This window comes from Nannizzia gypsea, genomic scaffold (genome assembly GCF_000150975.2).
Source record: "Nannizzia gypsea CBS 118893 supercont1.7 genomic scaffold, whole genome shotgun sequence".
In the NCBI taxonomy this organism is placed as follows: Eukaryota; Fungi; Ascomycota; class Eurotiomycetes; order Onygenales; family Arthrodermataceae; genus Nannizzia; species Nannizzia gypsea.
This window is the reverse complement of record NW_003345195.1, coordinates 197,923-224,790: the sequence shown is the minus strand read 5'-3', so window position 1 is coordinate 224,790 and position 26,868 is coordinate 197,923. Positions and strand designations below refer to the sequence as shown.

The 26,868-nt window shown below is 48.4% G+C and overlaps 13 protein-coding genes and 1 non-coding gene across 14 annotated transcripts; 9 read left to right on the top strand and 5 right to left on the bottom strand.

Moving 5' to 3' along the window:
* Nucleotides 1-392: 392 nt before the first annotated feature.
* On the top strand, nt 393-1,019 carry MGYG_07373 (hypothetical protein; the record flags this gene model as incomplete). Its single annotated transcript, XM_003170080.1, has 3 exons — nt 393-744; nt 816-883; nt 945-1,019. 3 exons carry the CDS (start codon nt 393-395, stop codon nt 1,017-1,019), a joined length of 495 nt encoding a protein of 164 aa, XP_003170128.1.
* A 604-nt stretch (nt 1,020-1,623) lies between these two features.
* On the bottom strand, nt 1,624-2,690 carry MGYG_07372 (transporter yip1; the record flags this gene model as incomplete). The annotated part of the gene is made up of 2 exons (XM_003170079.1): nt 1,624-2,235; nt 2,346-2,690. 2 exons carry the CDS (start codon nt 2,688-2,690, stop codon nt 1,624-1,626), a joined length of 957 nt encoding a protein of 318 aa, XP_003170127.1.
* A 388-nt stretch (nt 2,691-3,078) lies between these two features.
* On the bottom strand, nt 3,079-4,841 carry MGYG_07371 (sorting assembly machinery subunit; the record flags this gene model as incomplete). The annotated part of the gene is made up of 4 exons (XM_003170078.1): nt 3,079-4,292; nt 4,381-4,567; nt 4,624-4,743; nt 4,812-4,841. 4 exons carry the CDS (start codon nt 4,839-4,841, stop codon nt 3,079-3,081), a joined length of 1,551 nt encoding a protein of 516 aa, XP_003170126.1.
* A 487-nt stretch (nt 4,842-5,328) lies between these two features.
* On the top strand, nt 5,329-6,368 carry MGYG_07370 (hypothetical protein; the record flags this gene model as incomplete). Its single annotated transcript, XM_003170077.1, has 3 exons — nt 5,329-5,355; nt 5,422-5,501; nt 5,597-6,368. 3 exons carry the CDS (start codon nt 5,329-5,331, stop codon nt 6,366-6,368), a joined length of 879 nt encoding a protein of 292 aa, XP_003170125.1.
* Nucleotides 6,369-6,475: 107 nt separating this feature from the next.
* On the bottom strand, nt 6,476-7,335 carry MGYG_07369 (hypothetical protein; the record flags this gene model as incomplete). The annotated part of the gene is made up of 4 exons (XM_003170076.1): nt 6,476-6,494; nt 6,553-6,802; nt 6,841-7,029; nt 7,278-7,335. The coding sequence occupies 4 exons, from the start codon at nt 7,333-7,335 to the stop codon at nt 6,476-6,478; spliced, it is 516 nt and encodes a 171-aa protein (XP_003170124.1).
* A 416-nt stretch (nt 7,336-7,751) lies between these two features.
* Nucleotides 7,752-9,989, top strand: MGYG_07368 (hypothetical protein; the record flags this gene model as incomplete). The annotated part of the gene is made up of 5 exons (XM_003170075.1): nt 7,752-7,857; nt 8,096-8,554; nt 8,636-8,976; nt 9,036-9,160; nt 9,221-9,989. The coding sequence occupies 5 exons, from the start codon at nt 7,752-7,754 to the stop codon at nt 9,987-9,989; spliced, it is 1,800 nt and encodes a 599-aa protein (XP_003170123.1).
* A 412-nt stretch (nt 9,990-10,401) lies between these two features.
* On the top strand, nt 10,402-11,519 carry MGYG_07367 (cytochrome c heme lyase; the record flags this gene model as incomplete). Its single annotated transcript, XM_003170074.1, has 3 exons — nt 10,402-10,482; nt 10,553-11,217; nt 11,276-11,519. The coding sequence occupies 3 exons, from the start codon at nt 10,402-10,404 to the stop codon at nt 11,517-11,519; spliced, it is 990 nt and encodes a 329-aa protein (XP_003170122.1).
* A 465-nt stretch (nt 11,520-11,984) lies between these two features.
* MGYG_07366 (hypothetical protein) lies at nt 11,985-12,937 on the bottom strand (the record flags this gene model as incomplete). The annotated part of the gene is made up of 2 exons (XM_003170073.1): nt 11,985-12,497; nt 12,593-12,937. The coding sequence occupies 2 exons, from the start codon at nt 12,935-12,937 to the stop codon at nt 11,985-11,987; spliced, it is 858 nt and encodes a 285-aa protein (XP_003170121.1).
* Nucleotides 12,938-14,837: 1,900 nt separating this feature from the next.
* On the top strand, nt 14,838-16,234 carry MGYG_07365 (hypothetical protein; the record flags this gene model as incomplete). Its single annotated transcript, XM_003170072.1, has 2 exons — nt 14,838-15,325; nt 15,433-16,234. 2 exons carry the CDS (start codon nt 14,838-14,840, stop codon nt 16,232-16,234), a joined length of 1,290 nt encoding a protein of 429 aa, XP_003170120.1.
* Nucleotides 16,235-18,024: 1,790 nt separating this feature from the next.
* Nucleotides 18,025-19,544, top strand: MGYG_07364 (hypothetical protein; the record flags this gene model as incomplete). Its single annotated transcript, XM_003170071.1, has 2 exons — nt 18,025-18,064; nt 18,145-19,544. 2 exons carry the CDS (start codon nt 18,025-18,027, stop codon nt 19,542-19,544), a joined length of 1,440 nt encoding a protein of 479 aa, XP_003170119.1.
* Nucleotides 19,545-20,476: 932 nt separating this feature from the next.
* MGYG_07363 (AP-2 complex subunit mu-1) lies at nt 20,477-21,599 on the top strand (the record flags this gene model as incomplete). Its single annotated transcript, XM_003170070.1, has 2 exons — nt 20,477-20,558; nt 20,632-21,599. The coding sequence occupies 2 exons, from the start codon at nt 20,477-20,479 to the stop codon at nt 21,597-21,599; spliced, it is 1,050 nt and encodes a 349-aa protein (XP_003170118.1).
* A 518-nt stretch (nt 21,600-22,117) lies between these two features.
* MGYG_10576 lies at nt 22,118-22,216 on the top strand. Its single transcript has one exon. It is a non-coding gene; the product is annotated as a tRNA-Ser (tRNA).
* A 177-nt stretch (nt 22,217-22,393) lies between these two features.
* On the bottom strand, nt 22,394-24,612 carry MGYG_07362 (Ku70 protein; the record flags this gene model as incomplete). Its single annotated transcript, XM_003170069.1, has 6 exons — nt 22,394-22,498; nt 22,564-22,770; nt 22,819-22,922; nt 22,978-23,824; nt 23,878-24,489; nt 24,547-24,612. The coding sequence occupies 6 exons, from the start codon at nt 24,610-24,612 to the stop codon at nt 22,394-22,396; spliced, it is 1,941 nt and encodes a 646-aa protein (XP_003170117.1).
* Nucleotides 24,613-25,020: 408 nt separating this feature from the next.
* On the top strand, nt 25,021-26,411 carry MGYG_07361 (ferrochelatase; the record flags this gene model as incomplete). The annotated part of the gene is made up of 3 exons (XM_003170068.1): nt 25,021-25,254; nt 25,309-25,894; nt 25,954-26,411. 3 exons carry the CDS (start codon nt 25,021-25,023, stop codon nt 26,409-26,411), a joined length of 1,278 nt encoding a protein of 425 aa, XP_003170116.1.
* Nucleotides 26,412-26,868: the final 457 nt, after the last annotated feature.

The following is a 26,868-nucleotide window of genomic DNA, read 5'->3' as shown; positions in this document are numbered from 1 at the left end:
CAATGGTCGTTTTGAAAATTATACAGCCAACCGATCGTGGCCACGATGGCGGAATCCCACAACTTCTACAGGACTAGGAGATATCCAGCAGCTTGACTCTTGTGCCACTGTCCACGCCTCAGTCTTACACAAAACCATTTGGAGCGGGGGATAAGAGGGGAAGGAAGTCTCGACCTAGCTGGGATTTTGCTCTCTCCTATCTGTTGTCCTCCAGTGCACAGTATACCACTTTCCCAGTCGGCCTCCTTTTTCTATAGATAAAGGACAGGTTCCCGCATCAGAGCAATAGTGGGCTAGAAGGCAACTGGCAACTCGCACCAACTTCACCATCCTCCCAGCCTATCCCCTTCACTTCGAAAGATCATAGTCAATTGTTCTATCTTCCTTTCAAAATGAAGTTCTCCTACGCTGCTTATCTCATTTCCCTCTACTTGTACCTCTCCTCCGTGACAGCCTCCCCCGTTGGTCCTGGCAGCACAACCCTGAATCCTGTCGCCGGACCTGAAGCTGGAGCTCTCAGTGATACCGCTTCTAAAAACAAGTTGCCATCGAACAAGGAGCCCGTCGTGTCCGGCACTGAGAAGCAGCCATTGAGTGCAGTTACTCCAGCTCGGTCTGTCGCTCGTCCTCATGAGAATAAGAAGACTCCTCATAGGAAAACCCACCATGTCCAGAAAGCTCGTCCCGAGCAGGGGAATCTATGTCAGACCGGTGAATCTTACTGCTGTAATGAGGAGGACGGGAGTAAGTTATCCATTCGTCAAATTCCAATCTCTTATCACTCTGCTAATTACCGTGTTTCTTTCCACCTATAGAAAACGTCTGTAACAAGTCTGGAGTAAGCTGTGACCAGACAGTTGTCTGCTGCAACAACTACGATGGCGTAGGTTATCGTCTCCCTTTATTTTTAGATACCCGGTTACTAATAGTTATCTTGAATATAGAACCAATTCTGCATGGGAGATATCAACTTCAACATGCCGATTACCTTTAACTTTGACTTGAACTTTGATTACTAGTTAAAAATACCTTTGTATGAAATTGCATGTCACCCTTCTTGAACGCTTTTTTGAACACGATTTCCTTGAATATCCTATGCCGTCTTTTTAATCCCTTAATAATGTTTCAGCCAGATATTGGGACTTGACCCTAGAAAAATGATTTCTGCTCCAGGGCATCGCAGACGACATGGATTCCCACTCCCTAATGACAATACTAGAGGGATATAGCAGCTCTTCACTTCCTAGCTCAAAGTAATCAAATCATTCAATCGCAATATGCCTCTCCATAATAATAGCAAGTATGCGGCTCGGTTAAGTGCCAAATTTTCATCCCCCAAGTAAGGAGTTAACGAGGTAGTCGTACCGAGATTTTCAAATGTAAATGCTTTATATATATTTAGATAGTCACAGGATATCTCATGGTGTTTTTAAGTGCCATCCCAAGTACACATAGCCGGCCTCATCCATTATCTTCAGACCTCCCCTGAAACGATGCATGTCTATGCTGAATGGTTCCAAAGCTGATGCTCACAGCCTTTACCCCCTAGGAAAGACGAGTAATAAAAAAAGGTCATACCATGTCATATATTTTGTGGAACCCTTCCTGTTTCCCCCTCTGCATTTAACCTCCCGTGGCTTTAGCGACTAGAGTGCCGCCGCCTCTAGATGAGAAGATACCCATGATCCCGAAAACGACATAGAACAATGCTAGAGGGTATGCGACCAGGAATCTCATACCGCGCATTCGAGCTACGGCACAAAACATGCCTGAACTGCTGTATGTGCACCACCCGACAGCGGCAGTGGTAAGCAAGTAGCCGAATACAGTGTCCATGGGTATCAAGATTCCAACAAGACTAGTTAGGACAAGAGGTAGAAAACAGTATCCCAGCACGCTGGCGGATCGAGGAAAAGTAAGAGTCGATGAAAAATGTCCCCCTTGGGCCCCATGTCCGTGACCGGCATCTGAAGGATTCATGTTCATGTTCATGCCCGTGGGGTCGTGGGATACTCCGTTGGTTGACGGGTCAAGGGTAGGTGACATCAAGCTGAGGATGAGATGGATAATTACTGATCCGAAGACGGCCACGCCATAAATGTAGCCGTAAAATACCTTGCCGGACAACAGGAGGAACGTTCCGTACAACAGGATATAAAGAAGGGCGCCATATAAATCGTTATCATCCATCAGATGCTGGTCGATTCGCGCGAACGGATTTAGCACCGAGAGTGTCTATACAGCATTGAATGTCAGTAAATTACAAATACAAACACACATGCTAAATTGAAGCGAATGAATCGGAAGAGTGAACCGACCTTTGTCCGTATATGTTCAAAATTAACCCCTAGCTCTTCAAGCAACGGGGGTTCATCCTCATAGCCTTCCGTCCCAAAAGCAGCCAGCCATCCCATCCGTAGCCCTCCCTGCTCTCCCATTCGACCGCTGACTGCATCAGCACCTCCACCAAACCCAGCTGATCCGCCAAAGGACGCTCCTCCGCTGCCTAATGGGGGATAGGTAGATGATGACGAGCTGCCCCCATAGCCGCCGTAGGAGACCTGTGCGGGTGTTGTATGTCCTGAGACTGAGGAATATGAAGAAGGATAGAACTGGAGGTTTTGCGCCGAGGGCTGCTGCTGTGGAGGGACACCGTATGGTTGGTGCTGCTGCTGGTAAAACTGGGCCATGGTGGCCTTTGCAGAGAGGTTGCCACAAATCCAGGGGAGTGCGGGCGGTGTCAAGGGAGAAGAAGTCGAAGAAGATAACTATCCGTCGCGCAGAGTATAGTAGGATTGAGCTGCCTGATAGGTTAATAGGATCGAGGAGTTATGTGTTGACCAAATTGTGGAATGGTCGTCGTCGTCCAAGTCCCAGGGCGTTGATCTGGTTATTTATTTGGTTTTGGTGGAGGATGGAAAGTTGGGTGGTTCGCGCCAATCAGTGGTGGATACTTTTTAAACTAGGTAGGCATCAAAGTTACAGAGTGCCGATGCTCGTTGCTGAAGAATTGAGAATGGATTTCTATCGCCCTCTTTTTGTTAATACGGGAAAATATATAATGTTGATACAGGTAGTCTACAAGAAGCTAATTCCGATTCCAAGCTGAAGGCCCTTTCTGCCTTCTTCTCCTTTTCTGACAACAAGCGGCAGCGAGAAGTTCAGTTCAAATCTGGCGGCCGGATGAGCATAAACAAGTCCGACTCCAGCGGCGACACTTGGCAGGCCGTTCTGAAGCTCGGCAAGGGTGTGGCAGATGCTCTCTCTAACCTCAGCGTGAGTGGCGGGAGCTGCACCGGTGGGTGTTTGCAGGGCAAGGAGACGGCCGCCGTTGACGAAGGCCTGGAGCCGGAAGGGCTTGTCAGCACCGACACGGGGGAGAGGGAAGAAGAGGTTGGCGCTTCCGGCGGCGTATACGTCGCCGCCTAGTGCATCTGGGCCACCACGAGGTCCTAGGCCACACTGCCTAAAGCCACGGACATCTGTCGGCCCTCCAAGCTGGAAGCGGTCGCTGATCCTCGAGGGTTGGGGTTTCGGGTCAGAGTCAAGGCCCAATGGGTACAGCAGGCCGGCGCGGAAGCTTGATGTGAAACTTATTCCGCAGTCCTTCTTAATGAAAGGAATGGGTACCGGCATCGCTGTCTGGGCTTCTACTTCTGATTTCCAGAAAGACACATCTCCCTTCAAGGGACCCCATCCGGCAAGTTCGTTCAGAGTCTTTGCGTAAAATCCTCTAGTGGGTAGAATTGGATTGTCCCGACGATCATTAACCCACATATGTGAGATACTGGTCTTCACGCTATCTCCGGCGTTTTCGCGAATAGCCGAAGACGCATCAGGAGCCAAACCGGTAACTTGGCGCCAGAAGCCATTGAGAGCCAACTCGTGTCGATGGCCGTGACCATTTAGCCACCGGAGCTTGGTCCAGGCCCCCTTTAACACCTCTTCATGGCTTGACCAGGGTTTCTTTGTGTCACTTGCGACAGCACCGGTCTCCCATCGGTAGTTAGGATCACTAAGAATTGGGGTTTCGAAAACAGCTTGGTAAGCCGACCTGGTCCGTGTTCCGAGGGAGGCATTGAAATTCAAGGTTTCTGCACCACCGAAAATATTTCGCCATAGTAGGTTTCCATATGCCGAACCCTCTGCATTTCCAAGGTCGGTTCCGGTTTTCAGAAGAAGTCTAGATTTCTCTTTGGTAGCAAGGTATATGCTGAGGTCCGTAGCGGTGGTGCTTGGATCGACTTGTGAAGGCTTATCAATATAAACACCAATTGGATGCTCGAATATGTCTGTCGGCAGAGGTTAGTGAGCATTCCAAGGGATAGCATCTTATGAGACCCAAATATATCAAGGTTTAAGCAACCTTAAAGGACCTACCGAATTGACTTAGTCTGCTGGTGCATTTTGATACCTCCTCCAGAGTCTCGGCCAAAGTGAGTGTGCGATCTTTGTTTTCATTTAGCAAAGGCCGGAGGGCCTTCTCTAGGAAACCTCGTCTCGTACGGGGCGCATTGAGGACTTGGACGGAGGAGATCGTGCATGGTAAGGTGGAATTCTGGTCAATCTGGATACCACACAAATCAGTACATGCCAAAACAACAGAGGGCAGGCAGGACCGACCAATTCAGCAAGGCGAGTCTGGGCTTTCTGGTAGATATTGCTTATCCGCTCATTGACGGCCTGCTTGCGCTCCTCCAGCACCTTTGGGTCTATCTTCTGGCTCTGAAGGCGGTCGAAGATCTAAGTAGACAAGAAACAAACATGTTAGCCAGATGCTCCAACCCGGCCCTTTCACCGGACAGACCTACCTCTTCTTCGCCGTGAGGTGAAGAAACCATTGCGGCTTCTGCAACAGCTGTCGACTGCGTCTGTCTAAGGCCGTCTTCCGCCTCCTCTTCTCTTCTTCTTCTCTTTCTTCTTCTTCTTCTTCGGCTTCGGCTTCTTCCTTTGCTTGTTTGAACTTCGCGACTTTCAACTTTCGCAAAAAGTAAGCAATATCACGTGAGTATGACGAAAGGTAAAGTCACGTGTCGCCACCTGCATAGAAAGACCAAAGAAAAGCGTCGAAACATCAAAACATCGAAAGATCTTCATCTCCGGCATCATCAGCATCATCATCAGCATCAACTGCGTTTACATAACGTTGCCGTCCTTGGGAGAGTGTTTGACAGGAGTTTCCGCTGTTTGCAGTGCAGGCGAGGGATACAGGCTTCTCTGGTTTATCAGTCTCAGGCTGTTCTCGTTTCTGTGCTTCCAAGATAACCCCTTACTCTTACTGTGATTGCCGCGAAAAGACAGCTAGACCAGCCAGGGCTATTGCGCATCATGGCCACCAAAGCCGCCACCAAGCGAGTAGGTATACGATATATCAGAACCGACCCATCTATGGCCATGCTGACGGAGAATCCCAAATCCTAGCTCACCCGCGAGTACCAAAACATCCAAAAGAACCCGCCGCCATACATCGTTGCACATCCGTCAGAGTCCAATATACTAGAGTACGCTCACACTCTCTTATCTTTCCCCTTCGCAAACCACCCCGGCCCAATCCTCGACAAATTGAGCTCACCGGCTAACTTGATGAAACGTATAGATGGCACTATATACTTACAGGAGCACCCCAGACACCATATGAAAACGGCCAGTACTGGGGTACATTGATATTCCCGCCTGAATATCCGTTCGCGCCTCCGGCGATCAGAATGCACACTCCGAGCGGACGATTCATGCCATCCACACGGTTGTGTCTGAGTATAAGCGATTTCCATCCAAAGTCCTTTAATCCGGCGTGGGAGGTGTCGACAATTCTGATCGGCCTGCTATCCTTTATGAACAGCGAGGAGATGACGACGGGTAGCGTGAGTGCCTCCGATGCCGAACGCAAGTTATTTGCTGCGAGGTCGAGATGGTGGAACTCGACTGGTGGCGGCTCTTACACAAAAGCCGTTCCTGGCGTCACGTCAACGATCAAGGGGATTGCGAACATCAAAGCCGGAGATGGCGGAAAGAAGTTTCGAGCCGAGTGGCCCGAGCTGGACCAGGAGAATTGGAAATGGATAAGGGACAGCCGGGTTGATCCAGCGACGGGGCAAATATTACCCGACCCTAATGAAGCCTTCCTAGCCGAGAGCAGCAATAGCAGCAACGGGAGCAGTAACAATGCCTGTTCACCTGAGACGAATGCTCTTCGACGGAGGCCTGGCGGTGGGAGTGCCACAGGGTTAGGGGCTGTTGTGGAAGGTGGACAGAGGGCGCGAGATGTCGGGGAGAGCTGGTTTCGAAGAAATAAAGTATGGATCTGCATCGGTCTAGTACTAGGGTACGCACTCTTATCTCGACTATTCGACGACATCCGGGCCTGGTAGATCTCAACGCCCTGCAGAAATCTCTCCTCTGTCTCGGCTATCGACAGGCCTCTCTCCCTCCCTCCAGCAGCCCGTTGGCGCTATTCATAGGACTGGGGGCCGGCTGGCTACATGAGCAGGCTACGCCTGCATACGAATGCACTAAACTAATAAAAATACGGACCGGAAGAGACATGAAACATACCCTGAAGGCTGATAAACTTCCACTCTTGGCAGCCAGCACACCTTTTGATATTCTTCATCGCTCCATGGGTACTTACTCCGTGCTGTGACCGAGTTAGAGCTCCCCGTATTCCCGTTGAGGCGATTCTTATCCTCGATAGTGCGTCCCAGACTCGTCGCTGATAGATAGATAGCCTGGGCAACCGTGGCGTGTTGGTCAAACGGCTTGAGGCCAGGGGCCCCATCCCAGCTGCGCATCATGTCAATCCGTCCTACTGCGGAGTGTATAGCAGCCGTCCATTAGATTAACCCAGCCAGGCCAGAGCCGCGTTTGCTGGAGGGTCCCTGTCCTTCTTGACTAACAAGCTGTCGGCGTTACTTGTCGATTGTAGCTGCAAGACATCGTTCTTGTCCCCATGTATGTAACTGCTAGCGCTAGCTAATCCATCCCCAATATAGCCATCACCCGCCTTCACTCTGCCAGCACCCGTATCACTTTCTATACCAGTCAATCAATCAATCAATTTATCAGTCAGTCAGTCAGTCAATGCATCTATCCGTCCGTCAGTCAGTCAGTAAATAAATGCCTAGGCACAGCGACAAACGCTGCCAGTGGGTCTCACACCAAGCAGACGGGCCGGGCAAAGGCTAAAAATAAAAACGACGACGCCGACAAACGAAACTTATGCGAACCAGGGGAGTATTTATTAACACTTATATTTCATTATTACTATTACTATAACCTACTTAACTGGCTTACTAGTTTCCTGCTGCGTAAGTACTCCCCTGAGGAGCAAACGGGCATCTCAGCACCTACGCCGCCAGCTTTTCTCTCAAATAGTTAAATAACAGCCTAGGACTGCTCTTTAGCTACTCCGTATACGGGGGAACCAAAAAAAGCCTTCTCCTCTGCGCCAGTCGCAACCTCGCCTTTTGGCCCCCTTTCGCTCGTTTTTTCCTTTTCTTTTCTTTTCGATGAAGGCCCGATAGGACGCTTGACGGCCTGCTCGTACACTAAGTACATATATTTTGTGATCTAGCGCAGTCGTATAGTCGATCACTCATGTCGACCATCTAACCAAATCCCTACCAGCACCGCCATCGAGGCCCAAAGAGAGCGAAGACAAAGAAAGACAAGAAAGAAAGAAAGAAGCCCGCTCAAAGCAAAGCAAATCAAATCAAAGGAGCTTTCGCAGACGCCGTCTGAAGCGCTGTTGCAAGATGGCTCCGAAGAGTCCCATCATCGTTCCCACTGGCTTTACTGCGTCGCCGAACTCCTCCTCGTCCGGTGGTACGCCTCCCGCGACTCACCCAAGACCATCGCCAGGTACGTTGATCGGTTGACCTTGCCCTGTCCAGACCCCTTTGACCGTACTGTCTCTCCCTGTCTCTCTCTGGCTTGTCCTGGGGTCTCGGCCCCAGGTTCAATATGTTCATTCGGGACGCCTTCATCATCCTTCATCGTAGCCAGACTCCCCATTTTCCTTTTGATGGAGAAGGAGAAATACGAGTTCGGGGTGTCTTTTTTTAGCATACCAATCTCCTTGCTAACTATGGCTTTCCAGAAAAATCACTGTCTCATGAACGCCCGTCGTTCACTTTTATCGGTCAAGATGATGAGGCGACCTTGAAGGGGAGAAAGGGTTCTGATACCCGAAAGATGATACGGTCTCACGTAATGCGAGATGTCCGTCGTCGCGAGAGAATTGCCGGTCTCAAACGAGTCTCAAAGAAGGCGTCCAAGAAGAACGACGCAGCCGCCTCTTCTTCTTCTTCTTCTTCTTCTTCAACGGCTCTTCAGCGGCGGACGGACGACCGGGGGGTGGCTGCCACAGGCCCATTCGCCGGTACAAAACCGCCGCCTTCATGGATCACGCTCAGGGGTGGTGTGAGCGACAAAGGGTCGAATATCTATATATTCCATAACCCTCTGACGACACCCATATACCGAAGTATAGAGCCGATGAATACTCTAAAGGGCTGCGAGGGACTGGGTCATGTAGTCAGCAACCTGCTCAGCTATAGTAAGTGGCATAGTTCCATCATTGAGATATAGATGTACCGTGAACGCGGCGAAGAACGACATGCTTACCACCCGACCATAGTCTCCCAATCCCTCATACCCATGACTTTTCCCATTGAAGCCAGAAAAGACAAGGAGACAGAGAAACGATTGGCCATCATGATGGTTGCGGCTGTCTCGTCGTCTGCTTCATTTTTCGCCCAGATGGCCCTCAGCGCTGCTCACAGAGCGATCTTTGAACAAAATCATTCAATAGCGCTGGCAGGCTCTGATAAAGAAGAAGTTGTCCTGGCAGATCCTACATACTACGTTATGAAAGCAAAGTGTATAGCAGAGATGAACCGGAAACTACGAGACCCAGATCCTATGAAGGCGGTCGACGACACTGCAATAGATATAGTGACGGGTCTTATATCTGCAACGGTACGGCTAAAATCTTCCCGTTTCTTAATCTGCGACGCTAACATATTGCTGTTGAATAGTTAACACTAGCTTTATTTGAAGAAGCCAGAGTTCACTGGCAGGGTGTGAAGAAGATAGTTGACTACCGAGGTGGGATATTAAACATGGCATTGCAAGGCTCTCGTGGCATAGGAGCCATTTTAACGTACGTATATCTGTCCAATGCAGTTTACAACAGCAAGCTCTAAGCTAAATAACCTCTTAGGTGCGATCTTAAAGCCGCATACACCCTATTAAGCCGACCGATATTTCCATTAGCCTGGGAGCCCCAAGCCCTTCCGTCTGAAGTAAAGGACAAAATCGAGCCTCCGCCAACGTCACAGCTACGTCACCTGGCCAAAAGATTATGCGCCAATAAACACCTTAGCCCCAAACTCGTCTCCCTAATGCAAGAAATCCGCCACGTCTTTTTCTTTGAGATTTTCAACCGCACCGACGCCGCGGGACTTACCACCATGGAACACGAAATGTTCCTCATGAAGGCCCACGAGATGGAATACGAGCTTCTAGACTATCCTTACCGCGAGCCGGAGGCCCAGGGTGTCGCAGACAAGGATATTCTCAAGGATAATCCGATAGAGTACGTTGCTCGACTCACTGCGTTATCCTACTTCAACTCCTGCTTTGTCGTCTCCCCACCCGAGTCTGGAACCGGAAGAGCGATGACAAAGAACCTGAAAGATGCTCTTGCAAGATGCATTGCGATACCACTATCCGAACAACCATATGAAGATCGCTCCTTGCTGGCCTGGGTGGCTTTCATCAGCATTTCTAGCGCATACGACCCGACACTACGGATATGGCTTGTGGAAGTCCTGCATGAAATTACCGCTCTGCAGGGTTGGCGGTCTTGGGACGAGGTTGAATCTATAATGCATGGATATTTATATGCTGGACAGCTACATGGCCATATCTGGAGGAAGATATGGTTTGAAGCCCAGGCTTTCAACTCCATCCATGAGATTAATGAATAATGCCTTGCAGCCTTGACTGCTGTATTTTTGTTTGGATTTTTTCCCCTTTTTATTCGGAACTTCTACACCGCCCGGCGTTCAAGTATATACCATCTAGAGCTTTGTTTTATCTTGATCGAGCTGTTGTGGGCTTTCCTTTCATTATCTCGGAGTCATTTTCGGAGTCATTTACCCTTTTTTTGCGGAGAGAAGTTATAGATGAAATGAAGAGAATAGCTTTATTCTAATTGGCCAAATATTTAAAGATCATAGTCAGTCACGTGTAATGACCTTATCAAACTTTTTTTTTTATTTGCGACAAGGAAAAAGATGTAAAAGCTGTTCACTGTCCATCTATTATTTTCATTAAGAGGTTATCCACCGTGGAATTTCTTTGATTATTGCGAATTGAAAATCAATTCAGGAAATAACAATGGGCTGGTTTTGGGCGTCGACAACGCCAGCTGTAAAGCAGCCTGAAATTCCCACACCATCACCCAGTGATGCCGCACCTGTAAGCAACACATAACATCTCCTTCTATCTGCTATTGAAAGAGAAACATCATCTAACATACCTATTCTAGTCCCGATGCCCAGTACAGCATGGCCAATCCATGAACATTAATGCCACAGCTACGTCAGAAGGCTCATGCCCAGTTCGAGCCAAAGATTCACCATTCTACGTTCCTCCTTCGAACTCCGCAAGACTGGAAGATGCAACACCTTCAGCCCCTGAGCCTGAGCAAAAATCCATTCTCTCAAAGTTGAATCCATTAAACTACATGTTTGCCGATATATCTCAAACCCGAGCACCAAATCAAACAGTCGATTTGTCCGTGGAACGAGAACCATCGTCAATTCCACGCGGTGACAACTCCGGCGCAAAATGGGAATACCCTTCTCCTCAACAGATGTACAACGCGATGCTCCGGAAGGGATACACAGATACACCACAGGATGCAGTCGAGTCCATGGTGTCGGTGCATAACTTCCTTAATGAAGGTGCATGGCAGGAGATTGTTGATTGGGAACGTACATTTTCCCAAGGCCTAGCCCAAGGCTGGCAAAAATGTAGGCGTGGGTCAGAAAATCTAGCCATGGACCTGGAGCGGGAAAGGATGAGGGCTGAGGCTAGCGGTGAAATCGAGGATTTGCCGCGTTTGGCTAGATTCATGGGTCGACCGCAGGAACTAACCCCAAAAGCTCAGTTTTTTCAACTGATGGGTAGAGTGTACCCTTCTAAGTTCGGGTGAGTTATATCATGCAATGCCCTTTTTTGTGAATATCCTGTTAATGTGTTATTCTAGCACTGCTCCTCCGTTCGACAGACATGACTGGTATGTTCTGCGCAAAACTCCACACGGCGATAAGGAAATTCGATACGTGATTGACTATTATTCTGGGCCGCCTGAGCCTACGGGAGAGCCGGTATTTTTCCTTGACATTCGCCCGGCTGTAGATACCCCAACAGCAGCGGCTGAACGGCTCTTGAAATGGGGAGGGGATGTCTGGTGGCGTGCCAGCGGTGGAGCTGCCAGAGAAAATCAATAGGTGTAAGATATAATATGTGGGCGAATGATGAATACTTCTATGTATTCTGTGTAAACTGGTTTAGATGTCTCGATATCAGCATGGGACTGGGATGGTGTTCGGATTGGTTGTTTAATGCATCGACGGCCTGTTTATTTTGGATATAGCTGCTAATAGCCTCGGGGTTTTCTCTTTGCTCATGTATCTCAACTCTTGTGGATTACTATTTTTTTTTTCTTTATCCCAGCGCTTGTTTGTATATTTAGTTTTACCATATCCTGGTTAGATATACAGTGATATGGTATATTGTATTATTATTCAATAGATGTCAAATAATTCTAGCCCCCGAGACGTAGAAATACCGGCCTATATAAGGTGGTAGAATATGTGTAGAACAACCCAAATATCCATGGATTCCCGAAAGGAAACGTGGCCCGGGGTCTGTGTTCGAGAAGAGCTTAGTATCATGCCAAGTGATAGCCACTATCAGCATGTTATCATTCTCCCTCTTACGATCAAATCCTTCACTCCTCGCTGAACAGCCTCAAATCTCACGACAGCACAGGATTCACTCTCTAGATGGTTGAATAATGCAGCAAGCGTCACAAACTCCTTGCCACACTTACTTCGGCGGTTGGGGCACCGATAGACATTCTGTTTGTGCACAGGGGAGTTCAGGTGGTTATTCAGACCACTGCGGTATTTGAAACAAGAATTGCAAATATAGCATTCCCAAGACCGGCCATTGTAGGCTCGGTCAGTGGCCGAGTAGTGGGAGTTGTCTTCCTCATCATCATCCCATGTGATCTGTTTCGTGGTAAAGCGTCCATGCGGATCGCATTCACGAACCTTTCGGAGAATGGTCTCCCGGTTCATGTTCGGTGCTTTTGGACAAGAAGCCCGTTCAAGATGATGGGCCAGGCCGCTCGCGGTGGTGTAGCCGGTTTTGCAAAATGGACATTTAACACCATTGCCTATATGGACCTTCGATTTAAGGTGCTGCGAACACGGGGATCGATATCAGCCTTTGGCCTCCTTCTTGGTGATTTGCACATCTAATACGGAGTACATGAAACCGAAGAAATAAGTCTTACCATGTTCAAGTTGTTCTGGTTTTGGAATGCCTTCTCACAAGCCTTACAATAGTATTTGTAGTGCTCAGCCTTCTTCATGTGCCTCTGGACGGCGGTCTCCGATATATATCGGGCTGTACATGTCTCACACTCATAAGGATAGTACTCCTCTTCCCAGTGGCCGAGGGCATCCATATGTTGGTTTGCCGCGCGTTGAGTACAAAATTCCTTGTCGCAGACCTCGCAATCATATGTTTGCCAGTGGTCCGTATCGTTCATATGTTGGTTACATGCACGCTGGGTAGCGAATTGACGTGTGCAAGTATCGCATTCATAGCAACCACTATGGCGGTCATAATAGGGCATCTTCAGAGGGAGTTTGGAAGTAGGCAATCTACTTCGTACAAAGGAGCTGGATATCTGATTGTTGTTGTCGCTGGGAAAGGGGACAAGTAAAGGCAGAGCTTCTAGTGAAGATGTATAACGGGTCTTCTAGAGAACTTGTCATCTACTTAAACCGTTTCCAGCCTAGAATTGAGAGCCTCCCCTAGGTCCACATAACAGCATCAAAATGAATGGATGGATTTAAGGGGTATTGCCTACCTAGTGTTGAAGATGAAGGTTTGAATCGACCTGCCGAGGCGCACGTGACTAAGTTAGTCATCAGCATCGGCAAGCTTATAACACCATATCGCTGTTAGCATGGAGTCAACGGTTTCATATACCATTAACCGAGATTGACACGGCAGAGACCTAACCGAGATGAGATTCAGCAATGTATGGGAATCTCAGCTATAAGAAGATCCAAATCTCATGTATTTAGCAAGTCTGTAGATTGAAATACATACGTCTGCACAACGCAATCTCCATTGTAAATTGAGATAGTTCGATATAACGTTCGCCAAGTCCAGCTTACTCAGCAACCTCCGCTACGATCCAACAAGAGTTCCTTACACCTAGTGTGGTTTCTGACTAAATTGGCCTTGGCAAACGTTATATCGAACTAGTTATCGATCTACAATGGAGATTGCAACTTCGGACGTACCTAGGTATGTACGTATTTCAATCTACCGCATTGGTGAATACATGGGGTTTGTATCTTCTTATAGCTGCGGTCCTATACATTGCCGAATCTCGTCTCCGTGAAATCTCTGCTCGTTGCCACTATCAATCACTGATAGACGAACTTATCTTCACGTCTGACAAAGTGCTGATTTTAGCGCCATACAGTAGCATGAATGAGTAAGCAAGTACAGCTCTTTTATTGGATAGTAATAGCAAACCATAGTTATGTAATTAACACGTTCTTATGATTTTTAAGGTGTTTAAAAGGCCCAAAACAGCCTGATTAAACAAGACACGGGCTATAAAGGATGGAATATATGTAAAGAGAGGATGTTAGAATTTACTACATGTCTCGCCTAATTAGGCTTATTTTCCATTACTGATATTACAAGTATTGACTTATTACCCAATATACGCCTTTCAGGCTACCAGAGGGTGCCGTTTGGCGTCACGCTAGTACTAAATAAATTACGCGCTAAAATCCAGCAGTTAGTCAAGACCGGCTGACTCAGCAACTTCCGATCAAAAAGTTCCTAACATCTAGTCGAAGTTTGTGATGTTTTGGATAACGAATCAAGGGCGTGCGGAGGACACAACAAGTTAGTTATGTTTCAGCATATCATCATGTAGTGAGTTAGAGTGTGTAGTACATCGCGAGTACTCCATGCTCTGGTATCTTGTCAAGTCAGCTGGGGAGTTAACTTGGCAGTGGTGGCTATCAAGGCCATGATGCATCACATGTACTACTTTGGCTGCACGCGAGCATCCAGGATGCGGCCATGTCGCGGCAACGGATAGGCGCAGGCGGCAGACATGCATAAAAAGCGACCTCTGCTGTGACCTCAGACTCGTTCCGCTTCTTCGTTTGCTCATCACATAGGGCGTGCGCTTTCCTTCTTGCAACACATCAACCGAGCCCCAGGCTGGCTCTTGCTTCGTCTTTCTTGGCCACTGGGCTACGGGGATTAGATATACCCTTTTGCTCTTCCTGCGATAAAAGAAAACACGTACGAAGCACCTAGTACCGTTATCCCTGTGCATGTTTTGAGCGTACACTCGTTTGTCAGTTCGTATTTCCTTTGCGTTTGTCGAGACAGAGTTATATTGTATTGTGGCAATATACATAGCAAACACTCGTTACCCTTGGTTAATGTACAACACCTCCTTCGCTTGGTTTCTTATCCTTCTTTGTCTAGAGAGAATGACAGAGCAGATCACCAAGCCCCTGAGACCGGCCCGTTGTCCCGTTCGCTTGATCCCGTCCCAGGTTGACAAAGAGTCTATCACCAGCCAGCCAAAGGCTCGAGACAGTCCCCTGAAGCGACTGAGGAGGGATCTGCGGACCTGTCTTCAGCTGCTCCCGAAGCTTCCAAACATCTTCCGGCCCTTGTATGCTCCCAGGCCTACTGACGAACTGTACCTCGGGAAACGGAGCATACTAAATGTGGTTGGCTTGGTGCTCGTTTCTGTCCTCGAAGCACTTCTCCTGCTTATCTCTTGCCTGTCAATACTGCTGTTGCCAGGAGCCATTAGCTGTTGCTTATGTGTGTTAAATCTCCGAATAGTGGGTTGGGTCTGCGCCCCCTTCCATGGGCCAGCCATTTTCCACGCCGAGTTGGGTCCAAATAACGCTCGGAATCCTACTACTAAAGAGGAGCGTTGGATATTTATCAATGGGGTCGTAGTAACGTAAGGCTCACTTCCCGCTCCACCCGTTCTTGTTGGTTGTTGCCCCCACTTAATAACAAACTTCGGCTGTTGAATATTAGTTCTTATGGGCTGGAACAAAATTGCAGGCAGCTCGCCCAGATATTTCAGCGGCCTATCACGGGTATCCAGAACCGCACTTATGGCCTTTTTGGGGACTTGCTTGAGTGCATCATCCAGCGGACGTTCTCGTATAATACTTACGACGCTCGAGTCGCATACGACTACCTCAAGAAAGTACTAGTCGACCCATGCACCCAGAGAGTTGTCCTAATATGCCATTCCCAGGGCGCCATCGTCGGTTCGTTGGCGTTGGACATGCTGTTCGCAGATCTGCCGGCGAAGCAGATGGCTAAACTTGAGATATATACCTTTGGATCAGCCGCAGAGCATATCAGCAATCCTTTGAACAATGCTGGTACCGGAGGGGTGATTAAGTACATTGAACACTATGTTAACAAGAATGACCCCATTCCTCAGTGGGGGGTTCTGCGTAGTATGAATGACGTCAAGGACAAGTACGCTGGGCGGGTATTCATCTGCGAGAATGGCCGTGGGCATCTGTTTAACCAGCACTATCTATCCCAGATGTTCCCTCTTGGAGGGGAAACGGCATCCAGCGAGACATGCTTCCTCAACCAGTCCGTTCAAGTCGACGAAGGAATCACCGAGGCTCGCCACCTACTTGTCTGCCAGGAGACTAACGGGTTGACTCCCAACGACGACAGCCCTTCGAGCCCAAGTGGAACCGCAGCCAGGGGAGCGATTGGCTTTTTAACGGGGATGCTAGTCAGGGAAGTGAGCAGGCTGAGCCAGTATATGGCAGGGAGGGAGCCAGATGTCGACCATCCACATGAGAAGCGAGACAGTAAAGGTTATCCAGTCAACTAGCAGTTCTAGTTCGAGTTCATCAGTGCCAGAGCCATTGAACCGGGACCTTCTTGTGGGATATGGTGGGTTATATCAGCAAGGGGGCCACTCTTAGAAACAACTGATCGTGTTCCCCTTCTTAGCTTGAGCCCTTTTTCCTTGTTTTTTGCTGGCTAGAATCCAAGTGCCACATGGTGATCCCCTTTTTATTTTCTTTTTAGTTTTTTTGTAGCACCATCTCTTTCGCCCTCTCCCAGCCTTGGATGAGCCCCATTTCCATCCCCTGTAGTCTTAGTATAATATCAGCCCCTTTCTTATATGCTCCATGGATAATCGTCCAATTTGCACTTGCCGTGTGTCTTGCAACCTTAAATAGACACACGGACTATCGTATCGCCGGAGATTTATCCGGAGCTTTGGCCAATCATGAAACTAATTCTCGGGAAGACCCACTTATTAGTCATCGCCCGTATTATCAAAAAGGGTTTATTTGCTAATGGTAGCGCTTGCGGTAGATGTTATGTTGGCAGGCTGTACAGACGCACTGCTATTGCCGAGGATATCTTTTCTGGCAGCTGGTGACGCAGAGGGACACCCTTGTTGAAGTTTGAGTATAAAGCTGGTATGGAATTACCTCCGCTCAACCGGTGCCTGGGGGGTGTAACCTGTCATATCCGGCCGGCTCCCATCCACAGGAACATAAAGATTCCTGAGTTAGTCGCTTAGTGTATATGCAACGGACCCGTAATCGGTACCTGATTCCGCGACCCCAGGACTGACTATTGGCCCGGCCGCGGTGGAAAACTGGGCCCGTACTAACGCGGTCAACGGGATGTGTCTCTGCGATCCATCATCCATCGTAAACACCGCACACGACATCTGACTTGAACCCAGGTGGAACTGGGTTCCAAAGAGGTGAACGCTGCGCCGTACCTCCTGTCCGTTTCAGTGGATAAGATTAAAGTCCAAACCCGCATCGCACTTGACTCGAGAATATGAGTAAAGCTGTCTGCATGAAAGAGTTCCGCACTCAGTAGGTTGGGATCACTTTCGCCCTTGCTTTCGGCTTTCAGTCCCCCGGGTTACGTGCAAGGATATTGAAGCAAGGGCGGCAGCCCAAGCATGCGTAAACCCGCATCTCAGAGCTCTCGTCTTGTTCTCCTACTAGCAGGGACCAAAGTAAAATTTTTTGGGCGGCTCGTTATCGTAAGGAACCATTGGTCTGGCCTTCTGCTGCGTAAAAAAGCAAAATACAAAAAGAGCCTTCCTCAATTCCCGTAAGCCAACGTCTTTGTGACAGAAATGCATGGCTATGCTCTGTGCCTTAGTTAAACTCGCTGCGCAGCCCACTCATTCCGAAGACATCCCTTCCAAGGTTTCCTTCCCTCCACCCCCCCATGCAATCTGTGATGGAACGTACCGAGCCTTGGAGCGTGGAAGCGGGATTGGGACACTTATATTTAGGGCAGCCCATTCCGCAGTCTGTCCCTGTGCAGGGTCCTTCTTTTCTTCTCCCACCTCCAGGCTGCCTGCAGCTCTCCTTGCTCTTGGACTCATCATGTAACCGCTAGGCCTCGCGGGCATGCCACTGCATCCTACATATCACAACAGACGACGGTCAGCGGAGGAACGGATGACAAAACCATTCGCTTGAACACCAACTACAGACCTTCCTTCGATCCCTCTCTCTTCCCCTTATCCTGTCCTTTCTGCCTTTTCCACTCTTCAACCAACTCCTTCCTCTCCTTTGTCTATCTGTTCTGTTGCTTGTGTATCTTTGTTTTTTTTTCCTGCTCTACTTCATGCTTCTTATGGCGCGGGAAAATCGCCGTGCCCCGAACAGTCTTTCTCGTGCGCCGAGAGCAGCCACACCACTTTTGACCCCTTTCCGTGGCACTAGCGCAACACCTGCGACATCGTTGCTCCTGCAGAGGAAAGTCCTGTCCGCACCACAAAAACGGCCTTTTCAACTGCTCGACGTTCACAAACCGTATCATCGCGGGAGGCCGAACACGACGAATCCCACACATACATCCCCCTCGTCCCGATTTTGACGCCGGAATACTCTGCAGAGCTCCAGCCTTCGTTTCCAGCGCGCCCAGAGCCGTTGTACAGTCGACAACCTTCGCCTTCTCTCTCTCAGGGCCGCATCCATTGCATTCGCCAGCAATCACGCGAACAGCCGCCTCCTTTACTCCCTATATTCAGATACTCTCGAAACCCGCCTTCTTCGAGTCTCTGGAACCCTGTTAATTACATTCCACGTCCCGCTGCCCGCTCGTCCCAGCAGCAGCGCACAGCTCTTACAGGCGATTCTCGACCAAAAAGGGACGCCGATCCGCTACTTACCCTCCCCGAGCGTCGGAGAATTCGCTCCCAGCAATCCAGCGTAGCAGGTGTACCTTTCAAGAGGGGCGTAGACGAACCTGAAACCGTCGGTCGTACCAGCGTCGGACTCCCTCGCGGACATAAACGTGGAGATACCTGGGGAGACATTGAAATGGTGAACTATCCCGGATCTCCTGCAGGACAGAGGAATGACCTAAGACCGCCAGAACGCCCATATGCAGTCAGAAATGGCAACCTTTTCTCGATGAATGGCAGTCCCGCTGCACAACAGCATCCGGATGACCCTCCAGAAACCCCTCGACATGTTAACTCTCATCAGTCTGCTAGACCGCAGACATTCATTGCTGTGCCTCCGGTGAATGCTAATAATGCCTCAATAAATCCTCAGTCACCTAGTGGGCCGCCCAATGGTGACGCCACAGAGGAACTGAGCTGGGGACCAGCACATCCATGCTTTCCACACATGAACACCCATGTATCCCTAAATTCGGAGGATTACGTTCACACTCGAGTAATCCGGATACGGCGGGACTGGATGGTCAAAGGAGACCTTGCACCTACCTTCTCCAACTTATACCCAGAGATTCTTGATCCCCTCTTGGGCGAACAAGAGTTCCGAAGCATCATCACCAAGATAAACGAGGAGCTTATCATCGCGTTTGATCCATATGGTGCGCGCAACTGGTTTGATGGGATAATGGGGTTTTTGACTGGCTGGATATGGGACGATCTAGGAGCCAGCCGCATCAAATCTCGAATCAAGGGGCTCGAAGCATGGATAGATAAGTGGAATCGCGAAGTCGGCGCTCCAGAAGGTGTCAAGATATGGGGGCCTCGACGGACTGGCTTCCTCTCCCTGGATATACAGATCCCAGATCCCAAGATTGGCATCGTGGAAAGCGACGGCGGCTCCGATGTAGGGACAAGAACCAGACCCAGCACTGCGAACACACGGTTACATGAACGACCACAGCATGTGTGACTCCGGATGAAGTTCGGTTGACCACAATACCGTCCCTCCCTCCACTCTCTTTTACCATATCCAACTACTGTTCTGATGATGCCTCATCTTTCTTTTCCTTTTTCGTTGATAGACCCACAGTGTGTCTCGCTGCACCTTTTCTGTTGTGTTTCGCTTGGCTCTTTACCCTGAATACTTCTATTACTGCCTCCTGGAATTGGGCTTTTACTACCATATATCCAGAGCCGATGTGTCTCTCGATATTCTATGCCTCTATAAGAGGTATATCTAATCGTTATCCTTTATGTTTTCTTATTCGTTCCCTTCTTAAATATACCCTCCAGATTACCTGTCATATATTTGGTTTTCCGAATGCCTGTTGCATCGCCTTTCCCCTTTTTGTATGTCGTGATTGTTTGCTTAGGATAATATGCTGTCATGGATCATGGCTAATTAAGTGTTGCTACTTTTTCAATTTAATCCTTCAACCGCACTGTTCCCACCTGCTTTCGTAGTTACTACCATCTGCGTCGGTAATTTTGTATGGCAATACCGGTGAATATTATTATCCGATACAAGCGTTTCCGACGGGGACCTCGAGCTCCCAGAACCCAAGTGTAGCAACCTGTAAACCAAGAACACCAGACACACACCTTGAGACTCATATCTGCTTTTTCTTGCGATTAATTCTCTGTCAAGATGCTGTCCGGGATCCTCATCTTCAACCAGAAGGGCGAGAACCTTATATTTCGCTCCTTTCGCAATGACTGCCGGCCTCGACTCGCAGACATCTTTCGTATCCAGGTTATATCGAATGCGCAGGTCCGATCCCCCATATTGACACTCGGCTCGACAACATTCAGCCATGTCAAGCATGAGAATATATACTTGGTCGCAGTTACGAAGAGCAATGCGAATGCGCGCTCGTGTTTGAATTCTTATACAAATTAATAATGCTGGGGAAAGGATACTTTGGCAAGTTCGATGAGGAGGCAGTCAAGAATAATTTTGTGCTGATTTATGAACTACTTGATGGTAAGTCTCGTATCTGGCACGATATACTTGGGCGATTAAATGCATTCAATGCTAATTTCGAACTTGTGTTCAGAGATCCTCGACTTTGGATACCCGCAAAACACCGAGACGGATACGTTGAAGATGTATATTACCACAGAAGGAGTGAAGTCCTCTATCGTTAACTCGGCCACTGATTCGAGCCGTATCACCATGCAAGCGACTGGCGCATTATCGTGGCGACGATCTGATATCAAATACCGAAAGAACGAAGCGTTTGTCGATGTGATTGAGGATGTTAACCTTTTAATGTCTGCCACCGGAACCGTGCTACGAGCAGACGTGAATGGACATATAGTAATGCGAACATATCTCAGCGGAACTCCAGAATGCAAGTTTGGACTCAATGATCGGCTCTTGCTAGACAATGACGATGCCAATGCGCTCCCTGGGAAGCCAAGGACAACCAGGGCTGCGGCGGGCAGCGTTACACTTGAAGACTGCCAGTTCCATCAATGCGTTAAGTTAGGCCAGTTCGATGCTGACCGAATCATCTCTTTTGTCCCGCCTGACGGCGAGTTTGAACTGATGAGATACCGCGCAACCGAAAACGTGAACTTGCCTTTCAAGGTTCACCCTATTGTCCGTGAAATAGGTACCACCAAAGTCGAGTACAGCATTGCTATAAAAGCAAACTACGGTCCAAAGTTATTTGCTACCAACGTGATTGTCCGCATACCCACTCCATTAAATACAGCTAAGATCACGGAGCGAACAACCCAGGGAAGAGCGAAGTATGAGCCAGAACAAAACAATATAGTCTGGAAGATAGCGAGGTTTTCTGGCCAGAGCGAATTTGTCCTTACAGCAGAAGCTACCTTGACCTCCATGACACAGCAAAAGACCTGGAGCCGGCCACCTCTCAGCCTTGCCTTCAGCTTGCTTATGTTCACGAGTAGCGGATTGTTAGTGCGCTATCTGAAGGTATTTGAGAAGGGCAACTACAGCAGTGTGAAATGGGTGAGATATATGACTCGAGCTGGAAGCTATGAAATAAGGTGAGACCTCTCTCTCTTCTGTTATCGCATATTCACTATGTGTTACTAGTCTGAAAAAGAAGTCTTGTGCTAACATCAATTTTCCACTATAGATTTTGATAAAAATGACCCAAATGGCCTCATTCTCAATATCTCACATTCAGACCTGTTTTCTCAACCTCGGCTTTACTTTGCTTTTATTATTTTTGGCCCCATGATTCTCTTTTCATCTTCTTTGCTTCTAACTGCACATGCGGTTTGTTTATGCATGGGGTATCGGCGTCTCGGCTTCGGTGAATAATGTAATGATCTGCATTTCAAACTTATCCTTTTCTCCAAGCTCACACGAATTTACGTAAAACTACGTTGGGCACAATCGCAAATACGGTTACGAAGTTCCCCTTGCATGAATCATCTATCCTTGACCTAGCTCAAGGCAAAGGCGATCTCCATCGTACATTAGGGGCAGTAGAGCTTGTTATTATCGATGGGGAATCACTTTACCCGTTATAATGCCGCTCGGGCCGAACCAAACATCAACAAGGCGTTGTGGCAGAGTGGTCTAATGCGATTGACTAGAATTTCTCTGAAACAGATAATCAATTCCCTTCGGGGGCGACGGTTCGAATCCGTCCGACGTCGGCCTTAACTTTTTGTATTTTTCTCTTCCAGACATTGTTTCATGTTAACTATCGGAGAGCTATTTTTTTTTTCCGACTCTTTTATAAGTATGTGGGGGGATTTTAAAAAAGGCATCAGTAGTTGTTGTCTTCGCTAACAGATTTTTCTCTTTACTCCGTACACACAAGCAACAAACTATCAACCCCCAAAATGCTCCTCTACTCTTTCGACCAGATCTGCTTTCTTGCCAGATGCCGGAAGCGAATGTGCAATCAGGAAATCTTTCAAGACGGCAACCGTGAGCTATAAGATATTGTCAGTTGGCTGTTAATATTCTAGACACTCGTCCTTGTAAAGATAAACCTTACCTTGTTCAGTGTTCCTTTCTCATAGTAAGCCTTGATATCCTCATGTTCTTCCGTTTTCGCCCTCTTAGAAGCGGGCTCTTCTTTAACTCCCTTCGCACCTGGAGCTGGCCTTTTAACGAGAGTGGATGTTACCGGCTGGCTCTTCTCCAGAGCACGGTACTGAGACTCCAGCTCTTCACCCCATTCGATGACCAATTCACCAGCTCGCTGCATGCTGTTAGCCTGGTGTCTTACAGTGTTGTTGGAGGACTCTACCTTATCAATGGCTTTATATTTTGGTATGGTCTTGTCTTCTGCCTGTTCTGGTACATCCTCATCAAGTGCCAAAGCCTGAAGAATCCTGTAATGCCATTGAAGCGCTGGTAACCGCTGGGTTAGTTTTAGTCATAAACAAAAAGAGTATTTTAAACATACATGGATTTGGATATCTGTGTGGATCAAATTGCCCTTTAGGAAGCTGAAGCTGCTGAATGATGGTTCTCATTTTATCAACAAGCGAGTCAGGAGCGGAAATGTGGTTTAACTCTGGATTTTGTCTGATATCGTCCGCAAAAGGAAGAGGTAGAATCCACATCCCAGGAGGGATAATTTGTATATCATTATCGTCGAGCTTTTCTTCCCCGGCAATCATTGCGGCCATCACAGGGGCTGCATTTCGTCGAGGTACAAACCATACCAGAGCCATTTTGTTTTGCTTCAGTAGCGTCTGGTGCAGTGCAGAGAATGTACGTGTTGAGCCGACATACCCTTCTTCAGATGGGTAAATGAAAGTGGGATGCTTCATAGATGCCCAGATCGGCAGCGAGGAGAGTGGTTTAAAACCAATGATCCGAATAATTGGCTCTCCAAAGTTCCTAAGCTCTGCTTGCTCTTCCTGGGTGAATGAGATCTGTTCGCCTCCAAACTTATAGGCTTTACGAATCTCCCATTTTTCTACCTCACGGGCACTGTCGTCTGCCAGCTGGGTAGTAATTCCTTTGGCAATTTGAGGTTGTTCGCCAGCCAGCCATATGTAACAGCTTCGAGCTGGTTCTTGTCGCTTGAATATCAGATATCCAGTGACGGAGATTTTGAAATCTGGTCCAATCTCTAGGGGAGCATTAGAAAACAGCGCTCTCCGAGGGACAGATTTGGAATTGATTGATGAAATAAGAGAGTTCAGAAGAGTGATGCCATCTCCACCCGATGTCGAAGACTTGGTTGCAGCTTGTGAGAACACAGGGGCTTCCGGGTCGGTTGGGGAAGCTTTATAGATGATATCCTATGGAAAAGAGTTAGAGATAGTGCATAAGAGTGTGGGTAGGCCAGGCTCACATCATAAAATTTCGAACGGTCAAACTCGTCTCCCGGTCTGGAGATTGGGAATAACTCAATAATCACTCCAAGGTCATACAAATCTTTCGCTCTCACAGTGGCTGCAGATCTGAGAGCCTTTTCATTTTTATGTGGGTTATCATTGTCCGTAATGATGAAGAGCCGCCGAGAAGAGAAATTAGCCGCTTTAGAGGTAAAGATCTGGTTAGCGCAGAACAGTACATTGGCCATTGTTACGGGATCCTCTGAGGGAACTAATATCTCTGACGCGCTGTCCTCGTCGTGGGCCAAGGCTCGCAACTCCTTGACATCAGAGGCAGCGGGGATATCTAGATCAGTGTAGAGGTAGCAATGAGGATAAGGGAGTGTGCCTCTGCCCTCCTCATCTTCATCATAGAATTTCGAGCTCTTCGTCCCATACAGTAGAACCCCCATCATATCTTGGGGGCTAGATATGATTCTCTGCTGCATTAGATGGTATGCACTCTTTAACGCTGCAGTAATTGGTGCATCCTTATCCGCCCTCTTTGACTTGGATTCAGGAGGAGGAGTAAGCATTGACTCGCTAACTTCTATCGCAAAGAGCACCGCATCTTTGCTGGATTTGTAGCCCTAGGTACATAGTTAACAGGTAATATTTCATCTAGTTGCTCGAGGGCGACGTCATACAGTGTCATCGATCTCGTCTTCCTCCTCCTCCACAGCATCTTCATCACGAGCCCAGTTAGAAGCCATGGCAAAAGCAGACAATTAGGACGTTTGATGATAAGAAAACAGTACTGTAGAAGGCCAGCTGTTGCCTGTTTGCCTGTGTATTTATATCCAGGCGCTTTTGCTGATGTAACTCAGATGTCGTCGCGGCGGATAAGTCACGGGGCGCGTCTGCCTAATTGACCGACAGACGCGCAAAAACACCAGATCATGTGACCTGCTGGTAATAACGCGCTCTCTTATTGGTTCATGCGGGAGCCTCGGGACCTTTTTTGGGGCAAAGCTCAAACTGGGCAAAACAGGAAAGACGAAGACGCTGAACATTTCCTCGATTTTGCTCGCAAGCCACTATCAAAACGAGGTATTTTCTTTCTTTCACGCTCTCTTAGATCCACTAGATTTCAGCATTTTTATCTATTCGAATATCAAGAAATGGCAATTCCAAGGACATTATCAAAGATTCCTCGTGGAGGGTTGGGGAGTGTATCATCATGCCTACGAGCGCCAGTCAGCTTATACAATGGAAGCTCCCGCACGATGGCAACTGTGGTGCCACCGGTTACCCAGGATGCAACTGGATCAAAGGGGCCTACTGCAATGGTTTTTCTAAACATGGGTGGACCTTCCACTACAGATGAGGTCGGCGATTTCTTGAGCAGGTTGTTTGTAAGTGACAAGTACTGGCAGAGGGTTTCTTCATCAATGGCTAACAATTTCTAGGCAGATGGCGACTTGATACCGCTTGGAAGGCTACAGTCTTATCTCGGCCCTCTTATTTCACGACGTCGAACTCCGAAGATCCAGAAACAATACGCCGAAATAGGTGGTGGCTCCCCAATTCGGAAGTGGTCAGAATACCAATGTTCCGAGATGTGCAAAATACTGGACAAGATATCGCCGGAGACTGCGCCGCATAAGCCATACGTGGCATTCAGATATGCTGCCCCATTGACAGAGGAGATGTACACTCAGCTGCTCAAGGATGGGTTTGGAGGAGGTAAAGGCGGACGGGCTGTCGCTTTCACACAATACCCTCAATACTCTTGTTCAACTACGGGGAGTTCGCTCAATGACCTCTGGAGATGGAAGAACAAGCTAGAGGGGAGACGTGGTGCTGAAGAGTCGGGAGATGTTAGTGGGAACATCCAATGGAGCGTTATTGATAGATGGCCGACGCACACAGGGTTGGTCGAAGCGTTTGCGCAAAATATTGAAGCACAACTGGCCACGTACCCTGAGGATAAGCGTGACAATGTTGTCCTTCTTTTCTCAGCCCACAGTCTGCCGATGTCCGTTGTCAACCGAGGTGAGATTTTTACCATTCTTTGTATATGTGTTGGACATGGCTAAAAATTTCGTTTCTAGGTGACCCATATCCTGCTGAGGTCGCTGCGACAGTATATGCGGTCATGCAAAGACTGAAATTCTCTAACCCTTACCGGCTCTGTTGGCAGTCTCAAGTCGGACCCCACGCCTGGCTCGGGGCCCAGACGAGTGACACGGTCCAGAACTATGTCAGCCGCGGACAGACTGACCTTCTCTTGGTCCCTATCGCATTTACTAGTGACCATATAGAGACTCTCTACGAACTAGACAAGGAGGTTATTCATGAAGCAAATAGCCCGGGCGTCAAGCGAGTGGAAAGTCTCAACGGGAACCCCGTTTTCATTCAGGGATTAGCAGACCTAGCGGCAGAGCATCTTCGAAGTGGTGAAAAGTGCTCGCACCAGATGATGCTCCGATGCCAAAACTGCACGAGTGATAGGTGCCTGGAGCAGAAGAGGTTCTTCGCTGGCCCAGAGCGCAGCGCTCTCGTTCGATAATCACGGAGAACAATGACCATGCACGCTATCTGTATATTACTATCTCCTCTTCCACGGTTACGGGCTGAATCATTTGCTCAATCAAGAAGGGAAAGCCGTTTAACACAGACGCTCATAAGAGATGCATCCCAGTAATGGCGTTACGTTTATGGACCGGGGCAGCTGTAATAATAGTAAATAAACTATTGGTAAAAAATTCCCCATGACGCAACTTGCAACCACTCCCCAGTATCCGTCCAGAGCCGGGACAATATATCACAGCTTCTCGCCACGACAACGACCCGAGGCCGTCGTATTCCAAGCTGGACTGCTAGCGAACTCGCTTCCCAGTCCCTTCGCCTAGAGAGATGACTAATTCCTTTTTCGGACATTTTTTCGAGCGGGACCGGACGAAACGCTTCAAAGGATGAAGACTGGAGTAATATGCCGGCAGCCCAAGGATACTTACAGCTTGCGC